Raw genomic sequence first — 20,203 nt, forward strand, 5'->3', positions numbered from 1 at the left:
CATACATGTTGGATAATGTCGACCAAAAACAAACAGAGAAAATACAACCTTCCATACATACTGCATTTTAACACACAGCATGGCTGTTCAGAAGTAAACATATCTCACACAAATGACAATAATTAGCACAATAGACCCTCAAACAAGGTTCAGGGCAGAAAATGCGAGCCTGAAAAGCAGCGTATGCATTTATCTTTCAGGCATCAATAATTGACCCTTGGCCTAAAAAGAAAGACAAACAGACTGGTCACCAACACCACAGGCTAGGCAGTTTATCTGGCTGTCTTTACTGAGAACACACATTTCTGTGGCAGTATCAGCCTCAGGTATGGACGATGACTGTTGTCAGTGAAGCACAGCTTCACCTTATCGTCCCCTCTTTCCCATCTGGTTGGGTAAGTTAAGCTGTAACAACACAGCGTGATAAAAAGATGTCCAGGACTGTTGCTGTCAGCTGCCGACTGTATCTCTGCGATGACATGGGACTCTGGCTGCTAACCAGCCACAACCACACATGGCTCAGCCAATTTTAATTACTCACATTAACTTGCATTCTCAATTACGTTTGCAGCGTGATGGTTTAGGTAGCAGCTGGAGGAGTGCTCAGGCTCTAGAGGCTGTTAGAAATCTACATTTTTCACCTCTGTTTACACGGAGAGGCTGTCTGAGCTCTGCAGCAGCATCCTAGTTCACGTTATACAGTTGCACACATCCTCACATCCTTCAGTGGCAGCTTTTACAGGAGCAGCTGGAGGCCAAAGTCACTTATGATATCACAAATCAATACACTCCTTACTTCTTAAACAGTGATCTAATTCATGAATTGCTCTCTTTACTTAAAGGAGAGACCTTCCAGTGTGACAGCCTGGTGACACCAGAAGCTAGTACAGTTTTAGCTAAAGTAGCCAACTGCTTGCAAGCTTTGTTAGTGCAGGTCAATCATAAAAGCTTCCAAAGCTTGTCTGTATTTTAACTCTACTGTTCTGTGTACTTCCCTCTGGCATGTTGTTCACTCTTGTACAGCATTTTATGGCTGCCCAACATTTAGTTTCATTATTATTTATTCTGACAGTTATTTTTTGATTAACCATTTGTCAGCAAAATGTCAAAAACGGTGAAAAATGTCCATCAAAACTTGAGCTGAGTGACATTTAAATTTGTGTTGACTTGTCTGGCAAAAGTCCAAAATGCAATTACTGAGGTGATATAAAAAGGGAAGCGACACGTCTACCAGCTGTTGTTAAAAAGTTACTGCATGAACAACATGAAAATATGTGACTGTCTGTAAACTACATTTTATGGAATATGTTTTTATTCACTTGCAGAGGAGCTGAAATGAAAGGAAATTGCAAAAAAGAGACGTTGCCTTTACACTGAACCCAACGGCAAGCAAGTTCTGTGTGACGATCACATCTCCTGCTCCACAGCTGAGAAGAGTTTTAAGTGATTATGAAGATGTTATCCTGTAGCTGCTTGTAGATAACACTCCACTGTGTCACTAAATGGTGTTAGATATGTAAAGTAAAGCTTGCTGAGTGAAAGTTAGAAGATCGCAGAGAGAACATTTACATGCACACAGGATGCTGATAAATCAGATGACGCAAGAATTCAAACACATTTTTATGCATTGTATTGACTCAGTTGACCTTAAAATTCACATTTAAAGCATCACATTTCTTCCCTTCCCCAACCCCAGTTTGGAGCCATGGCTTACTTATTTTTAGTGTATTGCAGTGATACAAGCAATCATGCTGCTGCTTCCTGAGTTATTTTTAAATTTTTCTTTGAGGGTGTGTGGAAGCACAGAGAGAGGATAGACGCTGTAGAGAGAGACGTTTTTCCTTAAACCACACATTTGACAGACTCTTGCAGTGAAATATTCAGCTGACTTATTTAGACATAAACCCTGTTTGGACAGGATTTATTTCTCTAGGGGAGGTGGGGTCATTTTAAAAATACATGCCCTGGTCAGTGATTTTAATTCAGTAATAATTACAGGCTGCTCCTCCTGTAATTTCAATACAGCCCTGAGTCATGTCCTTGTATTTTGAAAGTGTTTTTCCCAAGGGAAGATCTTTTTTCCCTCTAACTGTAGAAACAGTCTGTGTCAATTTGATAGAAAGCTGCTAACATCAACATATGGGGATTTGGGACACAGTATGATGATAACAATAAATTAAAGTAATTAAAAGAACCTTTTAATGAGTCGTCCTGCTGAATGTCTGTGTGTGTTACGGGCTCAAAGTTCTGTTCAGGAGTAGGACTTGTATTTTCTTCCACTCATGTTAAACTCATCTGAATGGGGCTTTAGGGAGGCTATATAGAGTCAGTGTTCGTCAGACTTTGGTTGGAATTATTTTGAATGCAAGATGCATCTCTGAGCTTCATCTGCTGCACATGAAATAAACCTTCTGTTTGTCACGAAGCACAGCGCTACTGCCACTGTGTGAAGTTATTGCCACACTCATTGGTACATGTAAAAATCCAGGTATATGTATACCCAGGAAGCCTGCATTCTTTAAGAGAAATCTAGCTAAAGAAATTAGGTACCTCTAATTATAAGTGGATATTTTTAGAGCAATAAACTTGGATTAATATCCACTGAAATTGTTCTTTACAAATGCAATGTTTCATCTTGTTCAAGCAAGATTTAAAAACAGTGTTCACCTTCTGTAAGGAATTCCTCAGCTTGATTAAAACTATACTTGCATTATATGTTCAGCAGGAATAAATTGGCCTGAGGCTGAATTGCATTAGATAAAGAAGTCAGAAAGAATTAAGAGACAGGCTTACACATCATTGGTATTATCCTTTTAAAGGGATTTTTAAATCCTGAAGTATTTTTTAGAAAAACATCTTATTCTTCAACTTTCCTTAGAAAGGTCAGATAAATAAAAACAGTTAATACAAAATGCTACAGCCAGAGCTCTTACAGGAACTCCAGGAAATCATATTTCTCTGGTTTTAGTTTCTCTTCATTGGCTCCCTGTAAAATCCAGGATATCTTCTAAAATCCTGCTTCTCACATATAAAACTCTTAATGACCAACCTCCATCACATCCTTTGTTCCCTGTTTAAAATCTGGAAGGTCTTCACATTATTATGTGAAAGGCTGTGAGATGACATATTTTGTGAACTGGCGCTATATAAATAAAACTGAACTGAATTGAATAAAAAGCAACAAAGAGCAAAACAGGAAGTATAGGCACACAGCACATTCACACCGGTGTGTGCAGCGTGTCGTTTGTTGGTGTGTGCGGTTATCCATGATGGTGTCATGATTGAACCAGTTTTATGCTGACACTTTATAACTGGATGCCACAAATCAATATTTCTAGGATCAAAACTTTGATACGCACCCAAAACTTTAAAAAGTCTTAAACAGTCAGAGTTATATTATGAAAACCATCATTTTAACCATCTTAAAACTGTCCACTTATACCTAGATGGATGCATTCAAAATGAAAAATATTTCCAAAGATGAACTCCTATACAGTTTAATATGCTTTTAATGCAGCATGTGAGTGCAATAGGAGGACACCATCCCCTCAGAGGTGGACGATACATCTGCAAGGCAAATAAAAGGCCAATTACGACACCATGCATCAGTTTGGTCCTAATGGGTAACACTCAGGAAGCCAGAGTGTCTTTCTGTGTATCTGACATGAATGGAGTTTCCTCTTCAAGCACAGGGGAGGAAGTGGTGCACATGTGTGAGAGCAATTGTGGTTATATTTGAATAGTGTGTGTGCATGTGTACGCACTTGTATTACTAATGTTGTGGGGACAAATCTGTTTACACGGCCACACTGTGGGGACTCAAGGTCCTCTCACAAAGACAGTCCCAAATAAAATAACTCGTTAAATTTTAGGATGAACACATTTAAAGTTAGGATAAGTCATGGTTAGACTGTGTCTCCAGGAAGTGAATATAAGTCAATGTAATGTCCTCTGAAGTGATGGAAATAGGACTGTGTGTGTGTGTGTGTGTGTGTGTGTGTGTGTGTGTGAGATAGACAGAATATGTAACTGCCGTGGTGTTTTTCTAAGAGACTGATCGGCGATGTAGGAGGATACTGCAGTCCTCCCCTCTACAGAGCAGGACAGCATCTCTAATGAGAGGCTAATCATTCATCCAACACAGAGACACGATGAGCAAAGCTGATATACGCACACCAATGACCTCATTCTTACTTACACACACACACACATGCACGCACACACACACACACACACGCATGCAAACACACACACACACACACACCACTGCAGAGACAGGCTTAGTCAGCTGTAGCAAACTGCAGACAAGAGAATGGGGGAGATGAATGAGGATGGAGGAGCAGAAAGAGGCGAGGAGAAAGAGGTGTGGAATCAGTTATTGCAGCCAATAAACATGTTGCTTATGATTGTTTGTACATGAAACTGCTTCTCAGAAATTTTAAGTAGGTCGAAGATTGACTTTTAAGGACAGGTTATGAAAAAAAAAAAAACCCTGACATTTGCTGCTACAGCAAACTGGGATAACCTTACATAATATTCCCTATCCTTAGAAGTCCGCACACACACACCAAGTGCAAGGGCATCCTTTGTGCTCTACAACACACTGCAGCTATATTCCACACCAGCTGTTTAAGTCACATATGGGTCCTTTACACAACCTTCTACTGTTGCCATCTGATGCCAAGTGCACTGAGGTTTTGCAGTGTTTGCAGAACAAAACCACATTTTATAAAGTAGAGGTGATCTAGTTTAAAAGTCTAGTACGGAGCTTCACACCATTAAAACCATTACATCCACTCTCGACAGGCTCCTGGGCTAAATAAATGGTTTAACAACACAGCTAGTTTGCATTCTAGTACAGAAAGCATGCGGGAAGGAAGAATGGATCCACTAAATGTCAGAAAACTCTGGTTGCAGACGTCATGCAGTCAGTCAAGAAAGTGAAAAGAGTCTGACTTCTACAACAAGGATCTGCAAGAAGAAGTGGCTGAAAACTCACCCAACAAGTACAGAAAGGCTCAGAGCTAACGTTCCAAACTGTGTTTTTTAGGTTCCTGAAATAACAGTGACAGTGGATTGACGTTTGGAGAGGGGCTCTTTATAATGTCTGTTCGTTGGAGGGGTTGTATTAACTTCTTTACTTTACGTTAAAAATCAACAAGATGTGTAATTTTCTCATGGATGCCAACATTTTTACACACATTATTTAAAGGAAATACAGCAGACTTGAAAGAAGCTGAGAAGCTTTGCTTTAGGAAACTTTCTAGAGGAGGAGGGGCTCACCTCAAAGCCTGATGAATGACCGTACCACGTTAAGGTGACAAACTTTGGCCTTTGAGGATTAAAAAGAATGCACAAAAAATAAAATAAAATGTACTTGGCCAAATTGAAAAAGTAAAGTAAAAAGACAGGCAACTAAAAGGCCATAATCACCTTGTTTTCTGGTGTGCAGCAAGTAAGAGCTGATCCAGAAATGTGAAAATCAAAACCTGTGCTCAACAGTGGAGGAGAGTTGGCTCAGGAGATGGTGAATAATTAGTATTTCCATAGCGTCTGCTCCCTGCAGGGGGGCTGCAGAAATCTTTAAGTTCCTTCTCTGATTCCTCCTTGAAGCAGATGGGTACATGTCTCTGTCACTGTCAGCTTAATTGAACATTTTATCCCTGATTTTTCATCCTCTAACAATCTTTCTTTCCCACATCCTTGAACAATCTACCCATGCACAGACATCCTTGCACAAAGCTGACAACTTCTGAAAACAACTATGGCCAAAAGAATCAGAAGTGTCTGCATAGTTTTGGCCATGAAGTGTAAGTTGCCCTTTAGTTAAAAATAGGCAATGGCATGAATAAATGAACACTGAATTTTTCCTTGAAAAATATAACTGTTAAAACGGTCTTTCTCTGAAAGGTTTTGGCAGCAGCACAGAATAACTCGATTGTGTGGTTTCAGAGTAAATGCTAACTAACCACAGCATGAATGCTTTCTAATATTACATTTTCAAGGGAGGATGACAAGCAGGTTAAGTGTCCTTGAGAACAACAGTGAAGACATATCTGGATCTCTAACGCAAATGAAAAAGATGCCTCTGATAACTCAGCAGCATGACAGAAATATTTTTGCTATTTAAAGTCTGACGTGTGCATTATAAACTGACAGAAATCTGCAGTAACAAAGCACAAGAACACAGCAGCAGCAGCGTGTTATCATTTTAGCCTGTTGCTATTGTATACAGTACTGTTGTTATCATTATCCACCCCCATCACCAGGGAATCTACAGCGTAACTGCACTTGTGGTATTTCTCAGTAGCAAACCACAGCCTCAGCATAGTTAACAGTTGACTATAAGTTATTGCTCATGCCTCAGCATGCTGCATTGACCCTAACACATTTAGCCTAAAAATAAGGACTCTTTCAACATATTATTTGTCATTGGGATCACATTTACAGTATATCATCCCTCCTCCCAGCGTCTGCTCTTGTATGAGCAAATGCAGCTTTTAGCCTGAAAAGTGAGTTGTGGGCTGAACAGCTGGTGCGCCCACTGGCCGGCTGTTTCACTGCGGGACGCTTCCTAATAACAAACTGGACCTCCTCCCATTTATCTTACTAGATCACGACTACAGCTACAGTAGCTTTCTGTGCTGAAGCGCTGGACTGCCGGCCTTCGCCAGACCACTTCACACAACCACCTCAACCTCAGCCCAACAAGGTAGAGGAAAGGGACCACCGCTAATCTGCAGCTCAGTCACCTGCCTGACGAAGAATGTCTTGAAAAATATTGGCCAGATTCTTCTATTATTGGACTAGAATTGTAAAAGATTCAATGCACAGACAGTATTATTCAAACGTTTGGACACACACTCAGCGTTGCACTTTGCAGAGCAAAACTAAAGACATCAAACCTATAAAACACACACACACACACACACACACACACACACACACACACACACATAGAATTATATAGTAAACAAGTAACCGTTAAACAAACTAGTGTTATTGTAAATTTTAACAGTAAAACTAAAATATTTCATAAATATCAAAGCATTACACATTCTATATTGCTCACTTATTTTGCCATATCTGAATTACTGTGTGGAAGTTTGGGGCAACACCTACAAATCCTCAATCCAACTGTCGTGCCCACTTCAGAAAAGAGCCATCAGGTTGGTTCATAAGGCAGGTTTCCAGGACCACACTAATAAATTCATTACAAACTCCTGCCTACTAAAATTCCCAGATCTGGTAGAACGGTAGTGTAAAAAGCCAGGAACAAACAACTACCAGATAACATACAGGAAGTCTTTGCTGATAGACAGGTGGGTTATGATGACAGGGGAAACCTTAACTTCAGAACCAGGAGTGTCTGAACAACAATGAAGAGAATTTCAGTGAGTGGTGTGAAGGTTTGCTGCCAAGAATTGAAGCAACGTCCAAGCATGAGTTTTTTTAAGAAAAGGTTCAGACTGATGGTTCTCAACAAGTACAGGGATGAAAACTGAAGTGAATTTGAATGGACGTCTCGAACACTATAAATAGGATTGTACATATGGATGATTGTATATTCTGCTCACTGGGTGCACTGTGTATGTTGGTATGAATGTGTACGTTGGTATGAATGTGTATGTTGGTATGAATGTTGGTATGAATGTGTACGTGGATATAAATGTGGGTTTCAATGTGTATGCGGATGTGAATTTACAGCTCAAAAATGCATTACACAAACAATATTAGATTTTGTTTCACATGTTCATAAGACTAAGGAATCAGGATAATTGAAAAGTGTAGTTATTGAATATTGGAGAAGGGGTAGGATTAAATAAGTTTCACTTCTTCATACCCCTTTCCAGACATGTTACATTTGTTATGTGGGCTACGTGTATTGTTATGGGCGTGTACAGATATGGGTATATGTGGTATGTGTGCGTGTATGTATGTGTGTATATATATATATTCATACCGTGGTCAGCGAGAATTCTATAGCTAACTGGTGTGCATTGTTTGCATAAAATAGTCCCAAAAACTTTCGGCATTTTTAGCAATTTCTGTTAATCACATAAATATTCTGTGTGTTTGCTCGCTGTGGGACCATGGTATGAGGGGATAAAACAACTCAGAGCCATGCATTATATGATGTTTTAGACTCCACGGCGTGCATTAAAACCATATAATGCACGGCGTCTCATTGTTTAATCCTTACATATATATACCCATATATATAGAGAGAGAGATAGGTGTGTGTATATTGGGTATAGATTTATTTATTTTGTGTGTGTATGTATGTATACGTATCTATGTGTATGTATATTTATATATTCTTTTCTTTTGTGTATGTGTCGGTATTCTGGGTTTCCTGTAATGGTTTTGACATGTCTGAAATGAATCAATAAAATCAAATCAAATTAATCACACACTTTAACTCTGTTGCAGGAATTCTAGTTATTTCAACATTTTGTGGTTAATTCTAAATCCAGGGGACCATCTTTGACAGGAACAGTCTGCTACTGCTGGGCTTTATAACCAAATCACATTAATGATGTTATTACAATAATAAATATTTATTAGAACAATGTAGATTGTAAACTATTTTTGAGAGTGCCTGTTCTCATTAATTTTCATTTTTAAATGTAATTTCACTCAGTAGAAAACTAGAAAATGGGCTCAGCGTGCAGACCGCTGCCAAGGACACGTACAGACTTGATTCATTTGTGTTTAGTCTACTTTAGTGCGCTGCAGTGTGCAGGATAATAATCCTGGGTTTAGCCTCTTCACAATGAAGTGCCAAACTCACATTTAGTCATTTCTGTTTATTAATTTCATGCTCAATAAAACTGTAGTTGATGTGCTGTTCAGTGTTTTTATTGACAGTTTGGTATGTTCTCAACGATCAATTGGAACATCAATAGTTTAGTTATTGTTAATAATAATATAAGGTCATTGTGTTCATAAAGCTTTCACATGAAATGCAGTTATCCAATGTTCAATACTTTCTGTGTAATTAACTTTACATTATAACCTAATATCCTTATTATACAGTGTTTAACAGACTAAACAGACTTTCCTGGATGACGTCTGTGCTAGACTAAGTGTATTTTCAAGAAATAGAAATAATTATTTTCAAAAAATGTTGTGACTTGCTTGAGTACTAATTGTTCATTATAACATACATGTGAATGCCTGACTTCTAGCTTCTTGTGAGCTATGATAAAGTGAACATTACCAGCATGAATGCTGCGTTTGCACATAGAAATGTTTTTCTCATTGATAAGTATCAAAAAGACAAATTAAACATTTGTCATTACACTTAACTAACAACCTAATGAAACCATGATGGGTGAAACAAGTGTGCTTGTTTGTAAATCAATACACTCATTTGACTGACCCTTTATGGTATGAATTACTTTTCTTCTCCATTCGCTACCCAGTCGTTCTTTGAATTCTTTGCATTGACTGAGATCCTTGACTCAGAAGCCCAAACTTTAGACTGATACTGAATGTAAAAACATTTCTGTTTCTAAAGTTTAAAATAACCTTTTGCTATCATTGCACAGATGCTTTGTACTTTCACATGTGAAGTTTGGGTAAACCGCTTTCTCTAGTAATGGGTCTCACAAGTTGAGATTCTGACTCTAGCAACTTTGACAAGACGCACTCAGACACTCGGAGTGACATCTAACATCAACATGCTTACAAGTTAACAACGGCAATGCTAACTTGCTGATGCTTAGCAGGTCTTTGCTTCACTAAAGCTGCGATGCTAGCTTGGCTAAAAACCTCTCAGTCAGTCATTCATCATAGTTCTCTCAGTCTATATGGCCTTCAGTGTCTAATGCTCCACGCAAACACAGAGTGATTTGTGAGACAGACTTTGGCCTCGAGGTCTTCTTTAAAATACCTCAAAGGTTTTATGTGAAGTGCCATTGGTGTATTAATACTTAACGACACTTGGGGAGGCATCAGCTGGGGTGTCCCACTCTGTTTATTTGCTTGGGTGAGAAAAGGATGTGAGCAGTAAGGCTCATAAGGACTTATTGCATATCAAAACAAATCCATTGTCATGTTAAGGCAGTTGTAGAAAAAAAAATCTGTAAGGTCCTACAGAAAAGCTCTATGAAGCAGCTATACACTGGCCTTTAGTCGAGGAGGGCTGTTAAATAAATAGACATTTTTAAAACCAACCAGTTAGTCTTCACCCTTTAACTCTTATCTCTTAGACAGAATGTTTGATAATTTGCCATGTGTCATGAAAGCACATATTGAAAACGTGGAGTTCAGCAGCATGAACAAACCCCAGGCTTGCATCTTCCCTGGCTCATATACATCCTGTCATATGTTTTGATAATAATGCTCCTTTACACTTCGTCACTCTTCCCATGGCTTGCATGCAGGTCTCCTGAGGCGGGCTGGTCCAAGGATGCAGACGAAAAGAAGCATCAAAGCAGTGGAGATACAAGCCGCACCTTGTGGTCAGAACTTTGAGAACAACAGTAGAAGAAAATAGGGTGCAGAGCTTTGATAGTTGGGTCTTTACAACACAACCAATCATGTGAGCACATGGGTTCAACTTGACTTGTGGGAAAATTGGGTTTCAGATCTTGGATTGTGATTCTATATGAGCTGTTGGCTCGATTCTCATTACTGCCACAGCAAGATTAACATCCTCGTGGATCCTGGGGCAAAAATTTGTTGGGCTCCAACTGGCTTCTACTACAGATAGTGATTTTATTATTTCTTTCTTTAAATACATGTTTTACAAATCTTGCTAAAAGACAAAGGCAAGAAACGTCTGACTGAATTTTGAATTTACGTCTCATTTATACGTTTCTTATAGCAAATGGCCTGCTGAACAGCTATAACGTCTGACAGGCCACAAAAAAACAGAAAGACTGCAGAAGCACGTAATGAAGCTCAATGCTGCCTTTTGCCTCAGCTGTCCAGGACACACAAAGCACAGCGAGTGCAACATCCACTTTGCTCGCAGCTACTCCGAGCAGGCTCAGTGCTGTTTGTAAGACCTGTATTTGTACACAACACCAGTAATCCTACAGCAAACTGTGTGTGTAGCTATGGAGCTGATGCATTTTAATGACATCATTTCCTAAACCTTCTGAACAATGCATTTTTATATTTGCAAAAGCCTTGAACCAGAATGTCTCCACGAACAGTTAATAATTCATGTACAGTTCTAGCCTCATATAACCTTACACAGTGGTACTCTGGACTGACAGATAGCCAGAGTTTGGGCATTTAATCAGTATCATGGGAGAGAAACTGAACCCGCGTAACCATATATGACATTTAGAAATGTTCTTCTGATGAATTGCATGTCTTTATATGCTTTGGACTGACTAGTAGCAGTACTGCTAGTAGAATATATTTTATTTAACCAGTCCATGTGTTATCAGCGCCTGCTAAGAAAATGGAACCTGATCTAAGCTTAATGAAGAAAACAGTGTTTTAAATGCTGAGCATATTTAAACAAGTGCAAACAGAAGTGATTCCAATTTGTTGATTTATGGCTTCACTCATAAATGTCTGACAACACCACTGAAGGTTCCCACCTAACAAAAATCATCTTGGATGCTCTTCAGTACAGCATGTCTTTGGATGTCCTTAAATAAAAGGTTTTCAGTTTGTACATGACACTTTGTTGGCTTTTGGATTCATCATCTTTGTAGTAAAAGCTCCCTTTATATTGGTTTGCAATGACTGGAAAAGAGCTGACAAGCAGCACAGCTCAGGAGTCAATAACATCCTCCACTAATTCTCACTCTGTCAGTCACTGTGAAACGACTGTGGACAAAGGGAGGCCAATGTAATTCATACTCCTCATTTTACTGACATCTTTAAGTCTTGTTTTACGGTGGCATTCGACACTTGAGCAGACTGAAAACCCTTGATGACACCGATATAGGACTCCTGTTTATGACTTTGATGTACAGTTTATCTGACTGCGGAAGAGCTGTCGAGAGACTTGTGATTCTCACAAAACACAGACTTATGAGAGACGGCTAAGAGTGCAGTCACTGCTCAGAATATTGTCTGACTTGCCAACATCAATAAAACATTTTGACTGCCTTTTACTAAAAGAACCATCTGTCTTGAAAAGGAACAAGCCAGAAACTTTAGGCCTTCATCAAACTTCATTGTAGTCTGTATTTATGTTCTAGTCGACTTGTGAAACATCCTTAGTTGCAACCTAAGTCTTAATCAACGTGGTAATGTTCCTTAAGTTCCTTTGCAATCATTGCTCAAACTCATCTACAAGTTTAAAATCAATATCTAGAAGTTTTTCTGTGAAAATAATCCCTTCAATACCTTAAAGTGACGTAGACGTAACGGTTATAACCTTTATAATATGTAGATCTATTAAGGACCTCCTCTATCCCGTCCCTCGGCCACTTGCTGCAGTTCAAGCAACCAACTCATCCATGACTCTGCTCACTGGAAAACTACTCCAAGTGACACAGTGATGACTTGTAATGTTGGGCTAATTTAGCCAAATGTCTTTAAAAAGGAAACTGACTCTGAAGAAAAAAACAATGCTCAGAAATCGCCACCCTGCAAATTAACAAGACTGTTTTCTCAGGTTGGTTATGTTTGAAACCCTGTAAAGGCCAATAATATAATAACAGTCGATAATGTACCAACGGCCAATAACGTAATAAATTTGCTCTTTTTAAAATGTAATTGGTTAATAACGTAATAACTGGCCAATATCGTAATAGAAGTTCCGAACCAATAGCGTAATAATTTTTGGCCAAAAACATAAAATACGCTATTGACCAAAAGTTATTACATCATCTGACTTTTATTACATCATTGGCCGTTGCTACGTTATCGGCTTCTACAAACCCTGAAAGTCTGAATCTGTGCTTTTGAGACTTGTCATCAGAGCACTACGGTACAAAGGTGGAAATGTTCAGCCATAGCATTGGCTGCTAATTTCATGCATAATATGTCTTCCAGAATATTAAAAAAAATACCATAAGGACATGTTAACATAGAAAATGACTTTCAGAATATTTTCACAGGAGGGGGTCTTGAATTGATTCCTATGGGAAAAATAACCAGCAGATAAACGTGTGTGTAATTTCAGTTCACGTATTTGTTCAGCCCTGGTGATACGAATGAAACAGCATCAAAACCACTTTGGAAAACTACACTGAATCATTACCATAATGCACCTTTGCTGCCAACAGCTAGGTTGGATATTCTGGTTTGTTATGATCGAAATAACTAATGTAGCCTTGAGTTTGTTGCCTCAGGCAGACATGAGGCTGCAAGAACAAAAAATAAATCATGAACAATTGTAATAATAAATTATTGGTATACAGATTCAGTTCAAGTAACGTTTCAAAAACAGCATCGTCTGAAACGCACTTATTGTTTGCTCCTTTCATAAATTCAGTCCTTTTGAGTTTGGGCTGTTGGTAAGACTTGAAAGCATCAGCTTAAATGCAAGGAAACTAAGATAGGCATTTCACTATTTTCTGACATACTAATTAAATGATTATTGAATTACCCGAGGAAATGTCATGCAGATTAATTGATATAAAAACTGTCAGCATTAGCCTTATTTCTGGTTTTTGTGATCATCCTCAACGCCTATCTGCCTCTAAAAGTGCATCCTGAGACAAACCCGGACTGAACACGAAGCAAACTGAATTCTTTGAGGATTAGTCGCTGTTTAAGGAGCCCTCAGAGGTGGGAAATGCTGCGATATATATGAATGACAAATCTAAATTAGGATGTTGAATCTGTTTTCTTCAACTGTTGACAGCATGTGCACCGATATCAGCTATTAGTCTGGACCCATGGCACAACACAGGTATATGTATTTCTTTGACTTAGGATTATACTATTACTTATAGTAAAAACCTAGATTGAATAGACAGCGGTTACATTTGCCACATTTTGACAGCTGATTGAAAATATGTAATCACCGCAGTAAAGCTGAGCTCAGCGTCTATCATCCTCTTTTGAAACAGTGAACAAGAGCTTCACGGCAGACAATAATGAAAGCTGAGTTGTGTTCGAGTTAATCATATCTGCAGCCTGATAGTCATGGATGAATTTACATTTCTCCCATTCACTATATACTGCGCTGACTCTCTTGTCTGCCTTATTGCTTTCATTTCTTAAGATGTTCACTGATATTCACTGGGAAGTTATTCCTCTGGAACACACAGAGTCTTACCAGGATTAAGATGGAGACACAGAGACAGAGAGAGAGAGAGAGAACGAGCATGAACGATAGTGAGAGAGAGCGTGGCCAATTCCCCCTTGGAATCCACACATTGTTTCCCCTCAGCCGATGGGGGATTCTTATCAAAACACTGCCAGGACTATCATGAAAGGATATGGTAATTACGGAAAACACACACACACACACACACACTCACCGAGAGCAAGGAAGGCCGACCAAGCACTGCGCTAATACAATGTGTCTGGTGTGGGGGCTATTTACATACCCTTCCAGAGCGCTTGTCACATTCAATTAATTACTCTCTGGAAGGGTGACAAAGATGATTAAAAAGAATGATTAAAAATATTTTCTCATATGTCTCCAAAAAATCCGCTAAGTCCTTTTAATATGAAGCCAAATGATCTCTAAAACAAGGCAGGCTGTCTTAGCAAAAGTTAAAGGTGTTTTTTTTTTTCCATTCCCAAGAGGGATTACAGTATCGTTCCTTCAACCAAGGGAGGGAATGTAGAAAATGAGCCAGAGAGGATGTTTGCAGGAGCGGCTGTGATCATGAGCCGTGCTTTATTCTGGCGGGGGAAAAGAAGAGCCGAAGCCTGTAGGGTAATGAGCAGCATCACAGCGTCCGTTCATAACCCCTCACATCTGATGTCTTTCAGCGAGCGCAGCCTATTTAACACTGTCAGATCAATTAGTAGGTGAAGAAAGGGCCGGGGAGACGTGGAGCCTTTTGTTCAAACAGACACTGTGTGCGAGGAGGTACAGTACGGTTTAAGGGAATTTATCTCGGCACAAGGTTTCTAATGTTCACAATGTGCGATCTGCTTCATTTATTGCACAAAAGAACAGGTTGAATCAGGATTGTTGTGCTAAAACATGTAGGCTAAATCAAACACCGGGGATGTGACAACCTTGTGGGGGAATCGGGAGCTGTTAGAGTGAGGCAAATACCCCAAGGGGCCTATGAATACAGAAATCTACATTTCAAGTAGTGCCGCACCTCCGCTGGCTTGTATCTCCGACTGCCGCTGAAATACGCTCGAGCAGCCTGAGCCTAATTTTTCACTTATGACTGAGGACTCCCGACTGCAGCCGAGCTCAATCCATTTGTCACGAGGGCTCCTTTCAGTGTGGACATTCTTCGAGGAAGCCTCCCTTTACTCAAAAATATGTCATTTTTTTTATACGAATGTCTGCCCATGAAATTTATTTTTCCCCCTCTGCTGTTTGGCCCTTTGTCAGGAAACACAATGGTTTGCTTCAGCCAGATTAGCCTCGTCTTTGAGATTAGAGAGCCAACAAACAGACTGTGACGGTGACACACAGCACCTTTATAATGTTGGTCACTCGTCGCCTGTTAAAAACAAACTGTTCAGTATAACCACAAGCAGCGTAGGAGATGAATTGTTCTGTTCTGATAGGTGAGAACTTTTTCCTCCGTTTATGTGAACGTACACACTTTTCAACAAATTGTAATTTTTATGGCATTCAAAATGTTGCATCACTTCAATATATTAACATCAAGGGCAAGTGCTGAGCTCGCAGCATTTGTTCACTGTGAGATAAATAAAGACATATCTTATCTTTGACAAGAATTACCGTGCAAAAGAAGAAAATCAGTGTTTAGAGTCCACGCAAACAATTCATCCAGCTGTTCTCTTGATACATTTATCCATGTAGTGATTCATAATAATCTTCAGCTGCACTCATTATCTGGTCCATTTCATGCTGCTCAGCTGGAGCTATTGTTCATTGACTGAAATCGCATCCATAGAAGAAGAACAGAACTCTGCTTCTGGAAACCTTTAGACCCAAACAAAACCTGGTGTCTGGTCTAAACCCACTAAATCCATTCTCCCCCTTCAGCTGCCATAAATCATGTTCCCATTATTAGCGTTTGAGCATTATTGGTTTTCAGGGTGGGTGCTGACACTGATTGTCAGTAATCAAAGAGATGATAACCAATATTGATTTACATTACAGTAAAATTTAAAATCTTGGTATCAACACTTGTTTCTATGTTTATTAATGGATAGGTGAGAGACGGTGACAGCTACATCAAAGCTTTGTAAAGTCATTTATTTTATCATGAATCAACCAATAAAATATGAAACCAATGATTGGAAACATACTGAATACCAAAAACAATAATCAGTTTATGAAGTATATGTGTTGTGGACATCACGAGAAACACTCCGGCAGAGCAGTGATCATCATTTCACTTCTGGGTGTTCCTCATTTCTTTTTTAACTTTTTGGACAATGCATAAAAATCATGACATTTGTCCTGCTGCCGCTTCTTCACTGACGGATGTTCAATATTTCCCAGATTGGGGCCCCCCTATAGCTCACCTGGTAGAGCGGGCGGCCCATGAACAGGGGCTGTAGTTCCCCGATGCAGCGGTCGTGAGTTCGAATCCCGCTCACGACCCTTTGCTGCAGGTCTGTCCCCATTCTTCTCCCCCCTTTCCTGTCTCCCTCTACTGCACTAAATAAAGGCAAAAGCCCAAAAAAATAAAAATTTTCCAGATTGTGAAAAAAACAAAACAAAACAACAACAATAACAACACAGAAACAACCGTCTTTGTCCTACAAGTTCTCAAAAGGTTCAGGTTTTTGGTAATTAAGCTCCTGCAGTGACGTTGCAGCTATCGGCAGTAGAGATTCACCGTAATCTGCTGGATGGGTGTAGGCCCTGATACTGACCCTATTAAGTGGATTGGACATCAGCCAGAAAACAAGGACTGAAGGTTAGAGTTTGATTATCTCCATCCACTGGATTGGTTTCACACTGACCTGAAGAAGCTGACCAGGTGTGTGACTGAGTCATAACAGACACAGATTGTTCATAAATATTACAAATGTTTCACAGTAATATTACCTTATTATTCAAATCTAAGCTAAGAGTTTTGGCATCATAATACTGAAAGACAAACAGTGGATCCTTAATTAAAACCTCGTTAAGTAACTATGTAATGTTAGCTTTGCAAGAAGGTTTTGGTTTGTTAGGCAAAAGAAGAGAAATAATCAATCCATGAACAAGTGAAACAGATGAGGAGCTGCAGAAGTGTGTAATGAAACTAAATGAGCCCTTATCCTGTGGACACAAGAGGACGAGTACAGCCTGTGCATGAATCACCATTCATCACAGCAGCTCAGTGCTGTTTGTACATCCAACTAGTAGTCTTACAGCAGGACGGTGTGTGCGTCACATACAGGATGTCAGACACACTGAATGTGATGATATATCTGTGCTTAGGACAGAATATGTAAACATTTAAAAGAAGCTAATGCATTATAACAATGCAATAGTTTGAAAAGAATGAAGGTGTATGAATGTCTCTTCTAACATTTGGGGTTGAGTGATGCTACAGGCTCCTGATACCATACATAAGAGTGATAGTAGGAAGGTTCAAGCGGTGAGCTTTACAGATGTGAAAGGTGGGGAAGGGTGCTGAGTTGAGGTATCAGGAATGACACTGGAAGAAAAAACATCAGATTGATGCATCCCTGCTTCTTGGAGTGTGCAAACCCAGCTGCTCTGCCTAATAGCCAGAGTGTGTCCATGCACCACTGAATTTTCCTGCTTTCTCAGCCCTCCAGGAAATGCCTGGACTTTACAGACTTGCTCTGCTCACAATGTGAAGCTGTGAGGTCACACCTCCACCTTCCTCTCACACTGCTCCCAAAAGTCATCAGCTTGAGAAGAACAACAAATTCTAACTACAATGAAAGCTTTTACTCAGGTCTTGACTGGCAGCAGCACACGGCCCATCAGTCTTTCATCACGCTCCAGCTCAGGAGGAAAAGGAACCATGCAAACCAGTTAAGTCGCAACGCAGCAGCATTGCCACCCTTGGGACGGTGAGCAAACACAGCATTGTTGCCGCGGTGATCCTAATGGTAAACACTGCCAATCAGGTCAATTGCACTAATATTTATTTATTTTACTTTTTACTCCGAGTGTGGCTCATTCCTCAGACTGTTTACAAGGTCCATTCATTATGCTTCAGCCAGAGCAAACAGCAGTGCAGCACAGTGATCTACCTATGCTATTCATGTGACTCACTGAGCTGGCACAGTCCATTCACACAGCTCACACACACACACACACACACACACACACACACACACACACACACACACACACACACACACACAAAAGTGCCTCAGGTGTCAGAGCAAACAGTCCTTTTAAAAGACACAATCAACAGGCTCCTACCTGCAATTTGGTGGCGGGTCCAAGGTTATCTCTGCTAGCTCTTTCTGGATTCTGAAACGAGAGGAGGATCTGTGTTATAATCACACTCTCACAGACAGTTGTATAAATCCTGCCTGTAAAATCAATCTGTAAGTGTACACATTGAATACCTCATTGATTTTCTAATGAGCTCCTGAGCACAGTGATTGAGCACAGGAATAAGTCCTGTCACGCAAGATCAACACGGGGATGCATGGCTGAATATTTGCCATTTTTTAAGCATGCATCCATAAATTGATATTGATGTCAAAAGGCCATGTTAGATAAAAGAATCATATCTGCTATATCAGGATAATTAATTTTTGCTGCCGATCAGGGTTCTGCCTCAACCTCAACACTTTCAGGAAGCTGTTGGGAGCATTTCCACACAGGGCATGTTAAGAAGGATTTAATGAATAGACAGTCAGGGGGTCGAATTTCTCCCTGGTTAGGTATTCATAAAATTCCAGTGATTTGCCGACTTGGATGCAGAAGCCAGGTTCTACTTCACAATCCCTCAATCACTGATAAAGGCTGCTCATACTCTCTTCTGTGCAGACAGAACTATGGATGCATTTAGCGGTGTCATGCATAGAACACTTCACTGGTATGTTATGTGGACAGCAGTTCGATGGAGAGCGGTGCTAAGCTGCTATATTCCTGAACCCCCATGGTTCACTGGCAACACATCTGTCTCATCTGTGCAGCTTAACAAGGCTGTCTTGGCGAACATAAACAACAGCAATAAAGAGTAGTCACAGTAAAGCTTAGCAGCGATATCTATTGCATCACAGATTCAACCACGAATGCAGCTGTAGTTCAGTCAGTGTGCTTTAGTCAGCACAGTGAGGCAGAGCAGCTGCAGCTGTGTTCACAGCCAGTGGCTGGATGCTGCTGCTGCTTCTCCTTTTCAAAGGAGGAATGAGCAATTAATGCATATGTCAAGTGTCACATCATTTCTTCTTTGTGTGTATGAATGCCGGACTGGACCAACATATTACTGATGCAAAGTGCTTTTTTTTTAACATAAGAATGAGAGATATATCACAGCAAACAGCTTTGTGCTACGTAAAGAGCCTCAGCAGTTAATAAAGTCACGTTCCTTCTTGTGTTGTGTGTTGAAACTGAAGCTTTTCTACTCAAAGTTCTGGCAGCCAGTCTGGCCACGCATGCATGCTAGTACATGTTAGAGCATGTGAGCGCCTCCCTTTTAAACTGTTGGCCATCCCTGTATTTATTAACACATCCAAAGTGCCCTCCCACACCACACTGGAAAAGTCAAACTGCCCTCCAGAGCCATAGCCGTTGCCATATAAACCAAGAAATGTTCATTTATGGTAATTACCTAATGTTGTGCTCAGAGTGAGTGTTTATGTCGTTTTGCAGCTCTCCTTTGCTTTTGCTTCTTTGCTCATGTTGTTCTGCTCCAGTCTGTGTGTCTCTATTTCCACGTAGGTTAAATCCTGAATGGACCAGAGCTGTAAACGGTTCTGCTGTGATTTAACAACCGTAAAAGCAGCAACATACATGCGTGTAAGCAAAGCGAAACAAGCTTAGTGACAGGTACTCGGGTTGACAGCAACCTGCTATGGCCATTCAATGTATTTTACAATGCTAGCATGGGCTAATGGGTGGGGCGGGACTATTTTTTGTTGAGTCTTGCGTACAAAATCTTTCTGGCTGTAAATCAGACATGACGGGAGGGGGGGAGGTGTGGACAATGAGGCTAATGGTCTGAGATGATGGTTCTCTAGA

At 40.0% G+C, this 20,203-nt stretch overlaps 1 protein-coding gene across 2 annotated transcripts in view; it reads right to left on the minus strand.

The window, feature by feature from the left end:
• Positions 1-20,203, minus strand: part of ube2e1 (ubiquitin-conjugating enzyme E2E 1) — a 106,269-nt gene that overhangs the window by 71,606 nt on the left and 14,460 nt on the right. For both annotated transcript variants that reach the window (XM_008295657.1, XM_008295656.1), the window contains exon 3: positions 18,431-18,481. In XM_008295657.1, the coding sequence (XP_008293879.1) occupies positions 18,431-18,481 (51 nt within the window). The remainder of the gene's footprint in view (positions 1-18,430; positions 18,482-20,203) is intronic.

Source organism: Stegastes partitus, unplaced genomic scaffold (assembly GCF_000690725.1).
Source record: "Stegastes partitus isolate 25-593 unplaced genomic scaffold, Stegastes_partitus-1.0.2 Scaffold1064, whole genome shotgun sequence".
Lineage (NCBI taxonomy): Eukaryota > Metazoa > Chordata > Actinopteri > Pomacentridae > Stegastes > Stegastes partitus.